Here is an 18,552-nt window from a genome sequence, read left to right as displayed (position 1 = left end):
CTAAATGCTGAAAATGTAAATATAAATGTAAATGTACTTATTTTGGGCAGTTGTATCCTAGCGGGTAAGGTACTGGACTAGTAATCGAAAGGTTGCTGGTTCAAGCACCACCTCTGCTAAGATGCCACTGTTGGGCCCTTGAGCATGGCCCTTGACTCTCAATTGCGCAAACTGTCACAGAACTGTAAGTCGCTTTGGATAAAGGCGTCTGCTAAATGCAGAAAATGTAAATGTAAAATATTTGCTTTCACTACTAGTGACGCCTCAACCAGACAGCAGGAGGTGCTGTTGCAACTATGACGAGAAGAACCCCTATTTGACCTTCCCTCTCTCAGGCATCGGCAGTTGCGCCATTGAGACTCAAACCTAAGACTTGTTTTGTCCAGTGCTCTGCTACCCCCTTTGATTCCCCCTTGTGGTTCTGACAAACAAACAAAATGCATCTGCCTTGACTCATATCAATTTGCTCAAGCTCAGGACTCACTTAATCCAGATCAGGATCATGTAGATCACTGTGCACATGACAGGAATACACCCTGGATGAGGTTCCACATCACAATCCAATAACATTTTTTATTTTTTTGCAATATGACAAAATCTACAGGGACTAAATCCACACCAATAAGCTTAAATTATTAATTTGCCTGCCAGTAATGCTCAATAATACATCTGTACACCAGCCAGATGATTTATACAAAATACAAAGAGCCTCAGGTATGGAGATACACACGACTCCCGCTGTTTTCTTCTGCCCAGACAGTAGGAGTCACTGTTGCAGTGATTAGTGATCAATCTATAGACTATCCAGACTAACCTTTCTTTACATACTGAAGCATACTGACGTTCAAGTGTCGACGGTTCCTTTAACACCGCTCCAGCCACTACCGCCTCGAAGGGGTAAAAAAGTCAGCGCTTATTTCGGAAGAGAGGGGGCGTTGGTCTCTCCGGCCTGCCAGGCATCCGTTTGCACTCTGTCAGTAATCGAGAGTGCTTTTGTGTGGTGTGTGATGCATCATCAGGGTGCTGCTGGAGCTTATTCATTTTGACACAGTGCTGAGAGATGCTGAGCACTTTTGGGCACGTTGGAAATTAGGGGAGGTTGGAGTGAACGATCGGTTAATTAGAATGTTGTGCAGCTATTATAAACACGCATATAGCTTTGTTCAGTCATTTTTACTGGCCCTGATTGTTTATTGGCTCATTAAATGCTGAAAAAGATTATTGGGTGTCACGGAGATGCAGCAGTACGAATTTGGTTTGGTTATCCTGGGTTTTGTATGTCTAGTTGCTAACTATTTGAGCTAGTCCTTTCAGCTAGACACCTTCTTGAATCGTACATTCATTCATTTTCTTATTTGCTTATCCAATTATGGTCATGGGGGGGTGCTGGAGCCTATCCCAGCTTTTCAATGGGTGCAAGGCACACAGCAACACCATGGACGGGATGCCAGTCCATCGCAGGGCAGACACACATACACAAACACACACACACACCCATTCACCCATAGGGTAATTCAGTGTCGCCCATCTCTCTGGAGTTAGAGACACTGTACTGAATAGATTCTAGTGTCTTTAAGGACAAAAACTTAGTGATAAACGTCTCATCTAAACTACAGGTCGATCACTCTGTGCAAACATTTGGTTTTTTCCATTCTGAACTGATGTTCCCTCTAGCGGCGAAATGGTGTATTGCAAGTTATCACTATCGTTATGCATGACTGTGGACTTTAAATTTATTACAAATGTATTAATGCATTTTCTCCCATTTTTCTCCTAATTTAGTGTAGTCAATCTGTCTTCCGCTCCTGGGGGATCGCCTCCTCCGACCCGTGTGCAGTCCTTAGCGGACCCCTTATTTTTTCCCCCATGCATTCTGCACAGGTGCCTCTATCTGCTGATCAGGGTCTTTGCACAGCGTTTGATGACCCCTCCCATATAGTCCGGTCATCCTTCCCAGCAGACACAGTGGGCAAGTTTCGAACTGAGGAGTTCAGGATCTCGGCGCTGGCATGCTAGTGGAATATCCCACTGCGCCATCAGGTTATTTTTTTATGGTCAACTGGTAATTACCGGTATATATTAGCTACAAAAGAACTCCAATTATTTCTAGTTTGACAAGTATGATTTCAAACATGGAGCAACTAACAGAGATCCAAATTAGAGGGTGCTTTGTTTTTTTAATCAGTGAGGTTGTGCAGCCAACAGAGGTCGTCAAAGCACATCATTCATATGGGTAGTGATATGACAAGGCTGTTGCTGTTGGTGCCACGCAGGGTTCAAACCTCACTTCTGACCCCTGTAATAGATTGGTGCCCTCTTCAGATATTCCAGCCTTGTACCTGGGTGGTACCAAGATTAGAATAAAGCTGTTACAGATGATGATTAATAAATGAATAAATGTTTGGGTCACTGGTTCCTGCTACCACGTACCTGTTACACCAGGGTAAAACGTCCTCATGGAGTGCTTCATGGGTGCTGATGATGTTGGTCGCCGTCAGGTCTGTTGGCCTCTCCATGTCAATGACAGCATCGTAGCTGCTGGTCGGATCTGTGCTCTGAAGATCTTCACTCGTTTCATCGGGCTCAGTGAGGTCTACCACCGCCGCCCTCCTTTTCTTCTGTCTGTCCGAGAGCTCGGGGGACTGAGCCCAGGAGCTGTACTCCGCCCCCAGCGTCAGCATCCGCCACATTCCAAATGTAACCGAGCGGACAGCTTAAATGATAAGATGAGCAAACTACATGAGCGATTAAGCCACAACCCATCCAGGAAGATGCATAAGAAAACCTCTCAGTCTTAGCTAAGTTCACGAAAGCAACCACTGTTCCATGTACACTAGCCCTATTTATGTGAAGACAGCAGTCCTGAAAGACATTATGGAACTTTCTACCCCACCAAATTGATAATACAGGCATTCACACCCAATGCCATATTTGCTTCCACTACTAGTGACATCTCAACCAGACAGCAGGAGGTGCTGTTGCAGCTATGACGAGCAGAACCCCTATCTGACCTTCCCTCTCTCAGGCATTGGCAGTTGCGCCATTGAGACTCAAACCTGAGATTTGTTTTGTCCAGTTCTCTGCTACCCCCTTTGATTCCCCCTTGTGGTTCTGACAAATAAACAAAATGCTCCTGTCTGTCACTCATATCAACCACTGTTCCATGTACGCTATAATGGCTGATGTCAAACTAGCCCTATTTATGTGAAGACAGCAGTCCTTAAAGACATTATGGAACTTTCTACCCCACCAAATTGATAACAGAAGTTGATGTGGGGGGTATTTTTAACTTTATCTTAATATACCATATGGCTAAAAGTATTTGGACACCTGACCATAACCTTGTATTAAAAACTCTGTGCTGCCACTAGAGTTTCTTTTAAACCGAGCTTTTATTTGTGTCTTTATAGAGCTTCCTTTGTGCACAGGGGCCACAGTCATGCTGGAACAAGAAATGACCTTCCCTAAACTGTAGCTGCAAAGTTGGTTGAACATACTTTCCTTCATATATTTGATTTATTACACCTGTTAGAAACTGCTCTGGCTGAAACACTATAATAAAAAAAAAAATTGTAGAAAAAAAGAAGGAATGTCCCAATACTTCTGTCCATATACAGTAGTGTAGTTTAGTTAATGGTAACCAGCTGCTGGTTAAACCTACCGTAAACCACAGTAGATCTTCTCTCCATCCATCTAGAGTTCTGCATTGTTCCAGCCATTCTTTCTCTTCTTCTAAACCATAGTGCAGAATCAAACCACCCCAGAGTCACCGGCGGCTATCAACCTTCACACTTGCCACCCTAAAATGAAGATAAAGAGGCCGGGCATCCAGATCTGGCTCTGAGGAATGCGGAAGGGCAGTTTCCTGTCCTGCTCGGTAAAAGTCTCAGCCTATCCGAGTTTCTCTTCACAATCAGGAAAACAACAATCATATCGTTTGTACAACATCTCAAAGCCTGGTGCACAATTAGAGACGCTTCCTGCCTAGTCGTTTAGCTAAATCCGGCTAAAATAGTACTTTTGAAACGCCTTCCCAAAGTTCTGATCTTAATCCTGTCAGAAACGTGTGAACCATACCGGAAAGTCAAGTCCATGTCAGATAATCAACAAATTTAACCGAGTAGATTCATCAAAGGTCCAACCAGAAGCTTGTTGATTGGTTTTAATTTTGTCATAGTTTTAATAATCACCAAAAAAGTTCAGAAAGATACAGAAATCATTCAAATACCGAGGGGTTTGACATGTTCTCTTAGGTAGGTCGGGGCTGCTGCATTTTTGGCTTTGTAGGCAAGGCAGCCAGCATTAGGGTGATGTCGCAGCTTTTAGGTTGATTGTATTTTGAATCAGTTGCAGGGATCTGATAGTGGACTTTGGACATGGGATGACCTACCAAGAAGGAGTTGCAGTAGTCCAGCGTTGAGATGACCAAGACCGGAGAAAAAAAATCTGTGCGGCTTTGGTAGAAAGGAATGGTCAAACCTGTCTGACGTTAAAGAAGAAGAATCAGTATGAACTTCAGTTGGAACATCACCGCCTGACCAGAGCTCTTTGGACTAAATTTCCATGGAAACACTTTAAAGTCTTTGAGGGCAGTTGTAGCCTTGTGGTTAAGGTACTGGACTAGTAATCAAAAGGTCGCTGGTATAAGCCCCACCACTGCCAGGTTGCCACTGTTGGCCCCTAAATTGCTTAGACAATATACTGTTACAGCTTTTTTTTATTTTTTTTAATGCATTTTCTCCCTTTTTCTCCCGATTTTTAGCGTGTCTAATTTTTACCCAATTGCATTATGCTTCCTCTCTACTGGTGCTGACCTCCACCCCGATTGAGGAGAGCAAACTGACGCACATTCCCTCCGATACGTGAGCAGTAGCCGACAGCATTTTTTCACCTGCACCAGCCTAGTTCATATGCGAATCAGTCCTGTATACTGAGAGCCACACCCTGATCAGCATTATTCCTCTACTCTGTGCAGACACTATCAACCAGCCAGCAGAGGTCGTAATTGCATCAGTTATGAGGTCCCCATCTGGCTCCCTAACCCCGTATGAACAGCCAAACATTGTTCATATAGCCGTCCAGCCCAGTTAGATGGTAGAGCTGAGATTCGATACGATGTATTCCAAATCCCAGCTCTCGTGTACTAGCGTATTTTACCGCTGCGCCACCTGAGCGAAAACAGGCATTTTACGAAAACAGCCATTTTACGAAAACAGGCATTTTACGAAAACAGGCATTTAACACACACCTCCTCTAAAAATGTGGTGCGCAATTTTTTCCTCCATAAACGCTTCAAGAAGCACTGCACATAACCACATTAGGTATGGTGGATGACTCATCATTTTAGGGAGGCTTTATGGTCTCAAGAATTCAAGAATGGACTGGTTTCCAAAGCACCATTTTTCTAAAGCAGATCAAACCTGCATACCTGATTTGGCACAGTTTTTACTACAGATGATCTTCCTGACACAACCCACTGACAAGTGCACCTGGCTGTTCGACCATGCCACCCCACCAACCTAAACATAGCCAGTATTGTCTGTGTAGACGTCTGATGAGCAGATAGCACACAGCAAAGTAGCACATTTTAACGCTGCTCCACCAGTGAGGCATTATAATCATATCATATAATCATATCATATAACCATATATTATTTCATTTCATTGTCCCAACCATGTTTTTCTTTTTTAGAAGTAAATTTATTGAAGAAAAAGGAGAAAATATACAACCATGATGAGAAACGTAGCAGTTTTTTTTCATATGTATTGCAGGGTTCTGGATCTAAATGTCTGAACCGGGACAAAGTACAGGACTACACTAGCAACATTTAAAATGAGAGGAACTACACCGTTACAGTAACTCATAAAACAATTATCGTTAGAAAAGAAAATGCAAGTGTAAAAACAAACCAGAAAGCAACACTTGGTTCGTCTTATTTTACATCATCGAGAGTAATAAAAAAATAAAAACCAAAGAAAATCTTTCAGCACCATTTTCAGTTTTTATACCATCCAACTACAAATGTCATCAAGTCCTGGAGTTGGATTTCATGTCGTCTATTAAACAAACTGCTAAAAGTTCTTACATGATGATGAAGTAGAAAAAAAGAATTGTTGTTTCTGAGGGGAGGGGGAGTGAAGATAATTCGGGATGGGGAGTACGCTGGGGTAAAGTATGTACACTTAAAGTCAAGACTAATACACACACTTGTAAGGGAAGAGCAAGTCATGGGCAGTCTTAAAATTTCAATCATTAATGATTAACTACAGCTGATCACTTCTCTGTGCCCGTATAAACACTTTAGGACTAGTTTGACTAGTTTGCACTCATAAAAAACAAAGAAAAGCCTTCTGACAAGGGGCAATTTGGTCGAATTGAATATTCAGCCCCAAGAACCCTGTTTGACATGAAATAAAATAAGAGGCTGCAGGATTACAGGTGAAACTGCTCACAGTCAAGCAAGCTTTACATTATCATGGTGTCATCACAAGGTTGCCATGCAAGAAAGAAGCAACAACCTTAGACACAAGTCTGTAAAACATGACAATGTAAAGCTTGCTTGACTGTGGACGGAGTCACCAGTGTTCCAGCAGCTTTTCATGAGCAATGTGATTTTATTGAGTATTTATTTAATTAAGATTAATTCTGACCAGTTTAATGGAATCCCAAAACTGCCATGACATGCACGACCCTTACAAGCGAACGTAACCGTTTGACCTTAAATGTAAGCAGTGTCCACTCACAGAGGTCCTGACCTGGGCAGCCAAAGGTTCTCTCAGGAAAACCAAACCAGTTTACAGTTTCACAGCAGTGGATGATATTAGATGTAGTTTAACACTGGCTAAATGAATAAACATCCAGCACCAATGGAAACAGAACCAGATAACCGGACTCTTGTAATGGTCATGGTGATGACACAATCACATACTGGTTAACAAAACCAGTAAAACATTGCACTGGGTAGCAAGTGAATGACCGTTGTATTAATATACATCTAAAAAAAAGTTTATGAACCTTTTGAAATTACTGGAGTTGCGTAATAATCAGTGAAATTGCCGATTCTTAATCTACATTTTCCAACTGTGCTTTGAAATGCATTGCATGTAACCAAAACCTCGTCTTAACTGTGAGGTACGGTGGAGGATGCATCATTTTAGGGAGGTTTTAAGGTCTCAAAGTCACAACACCAGTAATTCAAGAATGGAGTAGTTTCCAAAACAGACCAAGAGAGACGCCAGAATGGTCAAACCGTCCTCCTCACAGTTGTGCAAGACTAATTAAGAAAAAACATCGACTGGTTACGATGTACAAGACTTTAAATACATTTTCCAGCCTGGACTGTTTTACTTAAACGGTATTTTCAATGACAACATTAAACAATTATCATCTTCGATAACGGATTCATCCCGATCAGGGTCGCAGGACTACATACTTATTACTTATTCAATGACTCGACCACTAGGGGGCAATTTAGAGCAAGCAATTCACATCTGCATATTTTTAGGATGTAGGAATAAGGTATTTCCTGAGGGTCTAGTGTCAGAAATGTAAATGGTAAAATGCCAAGTTGCCACTTTTGGACCCCTGAGTAAGTAAGTAACCTTAACCTTTAATTGCCTGCACTGTTACGTATTCAGTCATTATTATGAGTCGCTTTGGATCACAGCGTCTGCTACATGTCAATTTCATCAAACTCTTAATCCTGGTCAGGGTCACAGTGGGTCCTGTTTAACCAGAAAACACAGTGGTGCTGTGTGGTACCCACTTAACCTGCTGCATGACCGTACACAAGACAATATACTTATTTACTTATTTAACAACTCAGCCACTAGGGGGCAATTTAGAGCAAGCAATTCACATTTGCATATTTTAGGACGTGGGAACAAGGTATTTCCTGAGGGTCTAGTGTTAGCAATGTTAGAATGTCAATGGTAAAATGCCAAGTTGCCACTTTTGGACCCCTGAGTAAGTGAGGGCCTTAACCTTTGATTGCCAGCGCTGTTACTGCACTGTTACTTATTCAGTCACTATTACGAGTCACTTTGGATCACATGTTGTAAACCTTTTTCTCCCCATGTCATTTTTATCTCATAATCATAGTCATAAGTCATAATTTATAACTCATAATCCTGGTCAGGGTCACAGTGGGTCCTGTTCAACCAGAAAACACAGTGGCAAAGTGTCCACAACCCTGGTGCTGTGCGATACCCACTTGTCAGATTGACCATCTCCGTTATGGACGTACGCCTGACAATATACTTATTTACTTATTCGACTCAACCACTAGGGGGCAATTTAGAGCAACCACTTCATATTTGCATATTTTTAGGATGTTTCCTGAGGGTCTACTGTCAGCATTGTTAAAATGTAAATGGTAAAATGCCAAGTCACCACTTTTGGACCCCTGAGTAAGGAAGGCCCTTCACCCTTAATTGCCAGCGCTGTTACTGCACTGTTACTTATTCAGTCACTATTATGAGTCGTTTTGGATCACATGTTGTAAACCTTTTTCTTCATTTTTATCTCATAATCATAGACATAAGTCATAATTTATAACTCATAATCCTGGTCAGGGTCACAGTGGGTCCTGTGCAACCAGAAAACACAGTGGCAGTGTCCACAACCCTGGTGCTGTGCGGTACCCACTTGTCAGATTGACTGTCTCAATTATGGACGTATGCAGGACGTTCCAAAGGGTTCACAAACTTTCTTGCGGGTGTAACTGTCTATGCTGTCACATTTATAACAAAAAGACAGTAATTTTTTTCCATCATAAATGCAGAAATGGCATAAATGGCAGTCTGACCCCCCCCCTTCCAAAAAAAACCCTTCTGCTAAAAAGGGTAAACATCTGGATCTGCATTGCGACACTGGCTGGACACTGGCTGTGAGAAAAGAACAGTAAATGAAACCATAAACCTCTGTATGTTCTTGACGATTCAAAATCCTGCCAGTCACGCTCCAGCCTGTAGTTGTAAATAGCAAACCAGAACCAGTACGAGAAATCATTCTTAATGGTCCAACACGTTCATGTCTTTGTTTTCTTCGATCGAAAAAGTCAACGTGCCTTCAGCTTTCATCTGCAGCCGGCATGAGTTCCACCGAGTGTTGTCGGTCCGAGCTGCTGCAGTGTGTCTGTATGTGTGTACGAGGGTGTGCTGGTGAGGATGAGGCAGGAGGACAGTGAGGCTCAGCTTGGGCTGGGTGGTATGGCGGATGAGCTGGTGTCCGGCACGGCGCTGACGTGCTGCTCCCCCGGTGTGCTGTCCGCCTGCCGCTGGGCGATCGCCGCCGCCGAGTGCTTACACTTAGACGAGCCGCACTGGCAGCTGAAAAGTTTGCCCTTTACGTCCCAGAAATGTTCGCCGTAGTCAAACCTGGATAAGCAAAAAGAAATAAAGGTCAGGGCAATACATTATGGCTTTCTAGATAATAAGTAAGGCCCTCCCTAATCGTGTCACGGACCGTGAAATGAGACGTTTCCCGTGTAACATGTAATTTGCTGTGAAATTCAAAATGTAAGGTTTGTGTTTAGTTAAGTATGTGCCTCACGTCTACTGGTTAATTTGCACTGTGAGGCGGTCCTGATGTAACCGAGTGTGTTCAGAGTTTGCCGAGTTTATAAAGTAAGAAATAAACTGTCCATTGACAAACGGTCAGGAGCTTGATACTTTACTGGCTTGTTCTTTTGAGGCGCAGCACAGACTACACAGAGATGATCACGTGTGTAGAGAAGCACACTTTTCCATTGATTATGGAATCCCCAAAGGGACAAAACGCACCCAATACGTAAACACACACATCAAACATTATCGGCACACTACAGCACAGAAAAGTCTGTTACACTAGTAATCCTACAGCAATTTAGTTAGCAATCGATTAGTCAAAATGTCCAAAATGTGGAAAAATAAAGCAGCTAAAAACACGACTTGGGTAAATGAGTATGGAAAACTACCAACTAATTCTGTGGATGTCGAGGGGGGCGTGTCAAAACTCTTTGAAAAACAAGGTCCGTAAAATTAAGCACATTTTTTTCCGTGAATTAAGTAGCTAATTATTATACCTTAATTATACGTGCTAAAAAATAACCATCAATCCTAAACTAAATGAACTGTGCAGCTGATTGTCTATGATTATGATTTAAAGATGAGCTAGCTCATTTTGTGACGTTTTTAATATTTTGGGCCCCCACCTCTATGTCCCCAAATCCATGTCTACAATACAGATAAGAATAAGCGGACGAGGAATAAACGTTGACAGGCAACAGCATCTACTGTCGTGATCATCATCCACATCCCGCCACTTTTCATTACTCCTAATTGCTCTATAACGACTGCAGATTAGCGGCGCGGCTCACCCCAGCTCGTCGCCGGCGCTGACGTTCTTGCAGGCGAAGAAGGCGATGTGGGGGAAGCGCAGGTCCTGGTGGGAGGTGAACACCCGGCAGGGGAAGAGGTTCGGCTCGCAGTGGTGGTTTATGAAGCGGCTGATGTTGCCATAGAAACGGGCATCTATACAGTACATGTCGCCGACCTGGAACGAAACGGAGCATGATCATTCGAATGTGATGAGCGACACGTGAAGCAACACTTATATTACCTCGGCATGCTTCAGAAAGCATGAGGATGGGTTTTCTTTTATGTGGTCGAACTATAGTGCTTTGTTTTGAGTGATGGCGCCAAAACGGGGCAGGCCGTCAACAGACACAACTTGCTACGTCTGAATGAGGAAACGCTGGATGAAGAGATCTGTTGTCTGGTCACTGCACGATGAGCAGTGGAGGAATACGTAGAGAGGAGCGTGGTCCTCCGTAAGTGCTGACACTCCCTGTCAGAATCCAGTTAAAGGTGCAGCTGGCGGATTTACACCGCAAAATTTAAGCTTTATGTCATAGTTGAAGGGAAAAGATGCCAAAATAAATAAGCTTAACCTAATTCAAACTACTGGTTGAGAATGAGGAGGATTATTCTGCAGCTGCTGATTCGATGCAATGTCCTTAAGCATAAAATAGTGTTTTCATTAAAAGTCCTTACTACATACACTAAGCGTCCAGAATAATGTGGACACCCAATTTCAAAACCATGGGCATTAAAATGAAGCTGCCCACATGCTACTGATATTATAAAAGCATCCACTCATCTGAGAAGGCTTTCTACAAGATTATGGGGTGTATCCATGATCATTCAGTCAAAACGGCGCTGCAGGTGGACGAGAAGGCCTATCTGGGAATCGATGGTATCGACATTCTAATTCATGCCAACATAGTTTAACTAAGTTGAAATTGCGGCTTTGCGCAGGCCATTGAAGTTTCTCCACACCAAGCCTTTCAAACCATTTGTACAGTCACACATTCACACAGGAAAGAGCCTTCCTTAAACTGTTGTTGCGGCCGCTCAGGTGGCGCAGCGGTAAAAAAAACGCACGCTGGAACCAGAGCTGGGATCTCGAATACATCGTATCGAATCTCAGCTCTGCCTGCCGGCTAAGGCTGAGCGGCCACGTGAACAACGATTGGCCTGTTGTTCAGATATGGCCTGGACTAAGCCGGGTGGGGTCTCTCTCTCTCTCTCTCATGACTGGTGCAATTACGACCTCTGCTGGCTGATTGATGGCGCCTGCACAGAGATGATTGCAGAGACATGAGTGCTCTCAGGGTGTGTCTCTCCGTACACAGTGCTGAGCTGCACTGCACTCGTCAAAGTGTAGGTGATAAGACGCATACGGCATGCTGCCACGTGTCGGAGGGGGCGTGGGTTAGCTTCGTTCTCCTCAATCAGAGCAGGGATCAGCATTGGTGGAGAGGAAGCATGACGCAATCGGGCAATTGGACGCGCTTAAATAATTTTTTTTTTAACTGTTGTCGCAATATCAGAAGCATGTAGTTTGTTTATATCATTGATTCTATACACTGGTTAGTAATAGTTGCGGTTAAAATACCTAAAATGAATAATTGTAAAGGGTGTCCATTTAATTTTGGCCACATAGTGTATATAAATTGTGAATCCAGCCTGGGAGACAACAGATCTCTTAACGCTCTTCACCAACATACAACAGAGACTACATGGCATTATGAGATAGATTATTTTTAGTCTGACTCTACCTTGCTGTCCAGGCTGAACAGGTAGGAATCATTTTCTCTGACATCTGCTTCTGCGTCGGAGATGATTTCCCCCACGTATCTGTAGGAAAGAGGACACAACAGTCAGCAGTGTGGGCACAAACCACCAGGCAGAAGCGCAAGCCAAATTTATTGCTGAGTGCATCTGAAACTGATCCGGAGACAACAAACCTATTCCCTCATCCAAACCCCGCCCCCTTTTTTTCATTTTAATCAATCACTTCATCCTGTTAGGGTTGTACCAGGTCCCGTTCCACTGGGATTTCACCATCACACAGTCACCCAGACATATACAAGTCTGTGTAGACACGTGGCCGGCAGATAGCTGACAGCATAATAGACCACTGTGCCACCTGAACGCCTACTGTACCAATCAGAACATAATTAATTTCCCTGCGCACTCTGGCACCATCTGCCGGACGCACAACACCCACACAATCTGAGGTCCGTGCCAGGCTACTCCTTCATTTACATTTTCAGCAGTTAGCAGACACCCTTATCCAAAGTGACTTCCAACTGAGACCGTACAAGCAATTGCCCTTGGCTAAGGGCCTTGCTCAGGGGTCCAACAGTGGCAACCTGGCAGATGCGGAGCTTGAACAACTCCAGTTGACCTTATAATTACTAGTCCTGTCCTTCCCAGCCAGCCTTCGATTAATCACACACGGCAAACTGTGTCCGTTTTGGAGATGGTGGCCTTGTGGAAATGAACCCAAACTGCCCTGACCTGAACATCCTCCTGGGTCTCACCAAGCGTCTGCATGGCCTCCATCACCGCATCCATAAACCCCTTCTTTAGCCCTCCTCTCCTTCTTTCCTTAGTCCTTTCCTTTTCCTTAGTTCCTCACCTCATAGAACTCTGTATTAACTTTAATTAAATAACACAGAAACCGACACAGGTGAGGCTTACTCGCAGACAAAGGTTCCTTGAGGGATGTCCTGTAAGGTCCGAACTCCCCAGCCCATCTTCTGAGTCCTGAAGAGCTGCAACCTAATCCTGAGAACAGAACAAATTCAGTGGAACACACAGTAAAAGATACAAAGAGAAAATGACTATAATCTATGACTGCTGCTGGTATCTAGGTTTATTATATAAACTACACTTAAAAAGCTACACCTGCCATACAGATGAACTATGCAGATAAACAAGCACTGACAGTAGCCCATCTGTTGCTCTGAACACTTTGTCCACCACCCAAATAACATCTGGATAGTAGAAGTCCTATGGGAGTTCCAATCAATTGATAAATAGGACACAGTTTAATGTCAAAGTGGACAGAGCAACAGATGGGCTACAGTCAGTACTTGTATACTTCTAAGTTCACAGCATTTAATTTATTTACTAAAATTTTAATGTTATGTTTTATACTCTTTGTTTACATTCATGACAGGACAGATAGTTACTGCTTACACAAGATTCATCAGTTCAAGTTTTTGGACAATTTTGTATCTCCAGTTCACATCTTTGGACTGTGGGAGGAAATCGGAGCTCCCGGAGGAAACCTTCGCAGACACGGGAAGAACATGCAGACTACACACAGACCCGAACCACTCTACCTGGGAATCGAACCCAGGACCTTCTTGCTGTGAAGCGACAATGCTACCCACCGAGTCACCGTGCCACCGCATGGCAAGTGTGGCTCCTAAAAACTCAGGTGTGCCTAATAAAGCGCTCAGTGACTTACCGTAACCCATTTTGCACGACGCGGTTTTTGCAGGTCCTCCAGCACGAGCAGGCATGGTTGCACTCGAAGATGAAAGGCGGCTCCTCGCAGCAGAACTCCGGCAGCAGCCGACTCTCCTGAAGGACCGAACACAGGGCGTCGTTTTTAAACCAGTAAATCAGTACAGCGGTGAGATCATGTTTACTATATATAAATTAAGGCACTACCTAATTCACTACCATGTTTACTAGCGGTGTAACATTTTTCATTCATGTAGCGTTCAAGTGCCTCACGTTTACTTGTTCATTTGCACTATGAGGCGGTCCTAGCACTCCTACGGCAATTCAGTTAGCAATCGCTTAGTAAAAATGTCCAAGATGTTCGAAGTGGAAAGCTGCTAAAAAGTCGACCCGGGTAACTGAGTTTGGAAAACTTCTGATCAATTCTGTGGACACAGAGGAATGAGGGCGTCTCTAAGCACGGCCGAGTATTTTTGTACTTGAGACGGAGCCTTTACATTCAACTATGTTTATATTAATCAATTAAGGTAGGCTGTGCTGTGTATTGTAGCTTCTATTTATTCTATAATTTAATTTATTGTGTGAGTGTTATTTAATGACGTGAAATCTGTTATATTTGAAAAAACGAGGTCCGTGATATTAAGCACATTTTCCCGTGAGTTGAGTAGGACTATAAGACAAATGAATACAATAATATGGATCGGTCTGCGATACCTTGTCATACCAGCAGCGCAAACTGAGCTGGCCGCACATACAGCTGGCTGAGGAGCAGTCTTCTTTACAAACACAATACTGTAAATAAGAGGAAAAAAACAAACAGTTCACATTCTATTAGAATCTATTACAGGCCACAGCAGCAACAAGTGCACTAACGTACGTTATAGAGCTGAATTACCTGCAAGTGTGTGATGTTTTTATCAATGTTCATGGGGGAGGTGACGCAGTTATCAGGCACGTATTTGTAGTCATTGGGGCATGGTTCAGTGTCCACACCATTCACACATGGCACAGGTACTCTTTCATAACCCCGCGATATGTCCCTGAAAACCAGCACATCACATCTCAGATGCCAGTAGATATGCATGTAGTGTTGGGATGAATCAGATTTGTAGATTCAAATAAATCAAATATTTATGCAATTTTTCGCTTTATCTCTCAATCTATTGGTGGTTGTATCTCTCCTCTACTGCTGCAGACCCCTGACCGAGGTCGGGCGTACCCAAGGTGCGCCTCTTTTGACGTGTGCAGTCACCAACTGCTTCTTTTCGACCAACCAGCAGAGGTCATAATTGCAGCAGCAATTAGCAGCAGGAGTCACTTTAGCCCACCCACCTTCAGACATAGCCAAGACATAAGCAGCCGGTTGGCCAACAGCAGATCTGAGATTCAAACATCAGAGCTTAAGATCTCAGTGTGCCAATTTATTCATATTTATTTTCATTAAATTTAGTCTATATGAATAAAAGCGTCCCCTAAATACCATAGATTTAATTGTAGACCTATGTATATGGTCATTAGAAGTCACTAGATACTGGCAGTCACAACTACTAACAAGGAATTAAAAGGCCATGGCACAAAGCTAAATGACATTGTAGAATCTTCTACACCATCAGGTTGATGCAGCACAAATTCTTGAACAGTACGTTTCAATCACTGTGACGTACAAGTCAATCATAAGTATTTGTACACTTTTGACTTTGGCTGAATGCAAGTCACACAAAGCAAAGAGCAAGTAAAGAGTACCTGTTGAGAAGCTTTTCTCCTGAAGAGGACTGTTCACCTCTGGCCTCTCTCTGCTTCCTGTTGGCATGTAGAGCGTTCCACAACTTGGATCCCTGATTGCAGCACTCCAGGGGGGTGTCTCCTTCCCGGTTTTTCAAATTTGCATCTGCTCCTCGCAACAAGAACGACCTGCAGATGGCACAATTTAGCCGTGATTAAGCCACATGCTTGGTTTTCCTCACTTAGTGCATGTCAACAGAGGTTATGTTTTTAAATGTAAGATTTACCTTTGAGAGATGCTTTTCATTAACATATATTTGAGGATGCCTTTGATTTAATCAAATGTCAATTTTTATCTTAAAAATAAACCTTTCTATGATTTGACTCAAAACCTAGAGAACTTAAAGTTTGTTTGTTTTTGTTTATTGTAATTCCAGCTCAATTTGGCTATGTACATGGCATTATATGTGGGTTCAAAAACCAAGTTTAAGTTAAATCAAAATTGATGTACTATATTTGGTTTTTTATTTTTAGATAATTCAAGAAATTAAGTATTTTTTGTGGATTATTGTGTTGGAAAAGATCTTTCATATTAGTGTCTTTGTAATATGTTTTCTGCTATTGTCGATGGCTTGGCATTCTGTCAGGATATGTTTTATTGATAACTGTGATCCACAGTACTGGCAGTTTGGCGCATCTTCCCCCAAGAGAAGGTGTCTGTGCGTCAAGGCTGAATGTCCTATACGGCATCTTGTTAAAACCGTTTGGTCGTGTCTCTTCATTGGATAATGGGTAGGGGTTCTGTCAAGTTGTGGCTTGATTTCATAAAGTTTGTTGGCTGTGTTGCGATTCCATTCCTCTTGCCATGTGTTTTTGCAAAGTGAACGGATTGTGTAAAGGGCATCAGTGGGTGGGACATAGCACCAGGTAATCTGTTTTTCTGCAGCTTTCTTTGCCAGGTTGTCTGCTTTTTCGTTGCCCTGGATATTGCAGAGAAATTAAAGTAGACACAAAAACGTTCAATTATGTGTTACTCACGTGACACATTCTAACCGGTTCTCCCGTGATGCGATGTGCAGTGGAGAGTCTCCATGCACGTTGACCACATTGAGGTCACATCTGGCATTCAGCAAAATATCAGCAATCTCCACACAGCCAGAGAACGCTGCCCAGTGCAAACAAATGTTCTCCTCCTGAGAAGATGAAACACCACTAAATAACGTCTCACAATAACAACTGATGAACTTAGGCTCAAGATGCAAGATTTCAGTAGTCGACTGGACTAGTCAGACTGTTGTAATGAAAACCACACGGACCTTGTCTCTGATGTTGGCGTCAGCACCTTTAGACAGCAGCAGCTTGACTAGATCTACATGTTTGTACTCCGTTGCCCAAATCATTGCTGTCCAGCCACCATCATCCTGTAAAAAACAAAAATAAAGATGCTAGATTCTCCAGGTAACATAACAGCCTTTATTTAAGAACAATCCCAGATCTAACTGTGAATCCGATTTTTTTTGTCATAAAACCTTGACATGTGCACTGATTATGGTGCACTAAATCTCATCATTTATTATTACTTGTATTATCATGTGCATGCCCCAATGTACGATTACTTCCATGAAACGCATCCTAACACATACAGGGACATGTTAAGCAGGTTGTACTTATCACTGATGAAAGGAGAATGGAGGAAGTCCATTAAAAATATCTTATATACTCTAATAGCAAATGTGCACAATTAAACCCCATTTACCTGACAGTTAATGTCTGTAACGGCTGTAGACAGCAGGTGCTCTACAATTGCAAAATGTCCAGCCTTAGCAGCAAGATGGAGACACGAAGAGCCCTCAGCATCCTAAAAGAACAAAAAGATTTCAATCAAATTACTAAAATAGTTACAAAATCTATACACATGATTCATGTTTTCCATAATAGCAAGCTGGCTAATCTTGAACACTATTTTTGCTGTATTTTTAAAGATACCAGATTTTTTCTTTTTTTGTTTTCTTTTGGTTGCTTCCGTATTTAGGGGTTGCCACAGCAGATTTGGTGGGCATACCATTTTTTTTTACATTGGTGACAACTGATCTTTATAATTAAACACAGAAGTCTAAAATGAGTCAAGTTTTTATTTTTTTATTTTGGTTGCTAAAATATCAGAACATTCAAATCAGAGGTGAAGTTTTCTTTGTAGTTGTTTGTATTCTAAAATGTTGTCAGTGTGTATTTTGAGTACCTTATGGGAGACGATGGCACCAGCTCTCAGTAGGTAGCGCACCGTATCCAGCTGGTTGTTCTCACAGGCCTCCATCAGAGGGGTGCGCTGGTCCTCATCACAAATGTCCAGGTTAGCACCGGCCTAAAAAGCCCATACAAAATTATAAACACAGGACCATGGGACGCATTTAACAGGTTTGGGAGGGGGGAGTTAACATACGTGTTTTGACTTCTAAGGTAGATCATACATCAGTGTTTACCTGGACCAACATGTGGCAGATCTCCTGATGTCCCGCCTCAGCTGCTACATGGAGGGGTGTGCGTTTGCTCTGGCTCTCATTCTTAAAGTTAGGATCGATCCCATCCACTGGGGGGGAAAGAAAAACGTCTGCATCAGAATATTGATCAGCAAGAAAAGCACAGATGACTGTCTGGGCTGTGAGGATGAAAGCGTGTTACCCAGCATCAGTAAGACTTTCTGTAGCTCGCCCTGCTTGGCTGAGATGTAAAGCTGTTTTGGATGAAAGCGAAGCTTCTTGGGTCTGCAAGGGGGCAAAAACATGTCAGCTGAATACAGGCAAACATTTCTAGCCAAGTTTCTCTTTAACCCTTTAATGGTCACCAAGAAAATAATGTTTAAAATTATTTAGTTGCATTTCTTAGTTTTACTTCGATGCACTTTATGGCCAAAAGTATGCAGACACTAAGCTCAGGTTTATCAGCGACCCTAACAAATGAGTCCTGACACTACACAGGCTCTACACAGGCTCTACTCTTCTGTAAAAAGCTTTTCCACAAAATGTTGGC

The 18,552-nt window shown here is 42.8% G+C and overlaps 1 protein-coding gene across 2 annotated transcripts in view; it reads right to left on the bottom strand.

The window, feature by feature from the left end:
* Positions 1-5,678: 5,678 nt before the first annotated feature.
* ehmt1b (euchromatic histone-lysine N-methyltransferase 1b) overlaps positions 5,679-18,552 on the bottom strand; it is a 37,575-nt gene continuing 24,701 nt past the window's right edge. For both annotated transcript variants that reach the window (XM_063011082.1, XM_063011083.1), the window contains exons 15-28: positions 18,205-18,287; positions 18,006-18,112; positions 17,765-17,887; positions 17,282-17,383; positions 16,842-16,946; positions 16,564-16,718; positions 15,547-15,714; positions 14,699-14,843; positions 14,518-14,595; positions 13,805-13,920; positions 13,030-13,116; positions 12,102-12,180; positions 10,359-10,534; positions 5,679-9,378 (exon numbers count right to left, since the gene is read on the bottom strand). In XM_063011082.1, the coding sequence (XP_062867152.1) occupies positions 9,192-9,378; positions 10,359-10,534; positions 12,102-12,180; positions 13,030-13,116; positions 13,805-13,920; positions 14,518-14,595; positions 14,699-14,843; positions 15,547-15,714; positions 16,564-16,718; positions 16,842-16,946; positions 17,282-17,383; positions 17,765-17,887; positions 18,006-18,112; positions 18,205-18,287 (1,711 nt within the window). In that variant the 3' untranslated portion in view covers positions 5,679-9,191. The remainder of the gene's footprint in view (positions 9,379-10,358; positions 10,535-12,101; positions 12,181-13,029; positions 13,117-13,804; positions 13,921-14,517; positions 14,596-14,698; positions 14,844-15,546; positions 15,715-16,563; positions 16,719-16,841; positions 16,947-17,281; positions 17,384-17,764; positions 17,888-18,005; positions 18,113-18,204; positions 18,288-18,552) is intronic.

This window comes from Trichomycterus rosablanca, chromosome 16 (assembly GCF_030014385.1).
Source record: "Trichomycterus rosablanca isolate fTriRos1 chromosome 16, fTriRos1.hap1, whole genome shotgun sequence".
Taxonomy (NCBI): domain Eukaryota; kingdom Metazoa; phylum Chordata; class Actinopteri; order Siluriformes; family Trichomycteridae; genus Trichomycterus; species Trichomycterus rosablanca.
Note: the sequence above shows the minus strand (reverse complement) of the source record. Positions and strands in the feature narration are given on the sequence as shown.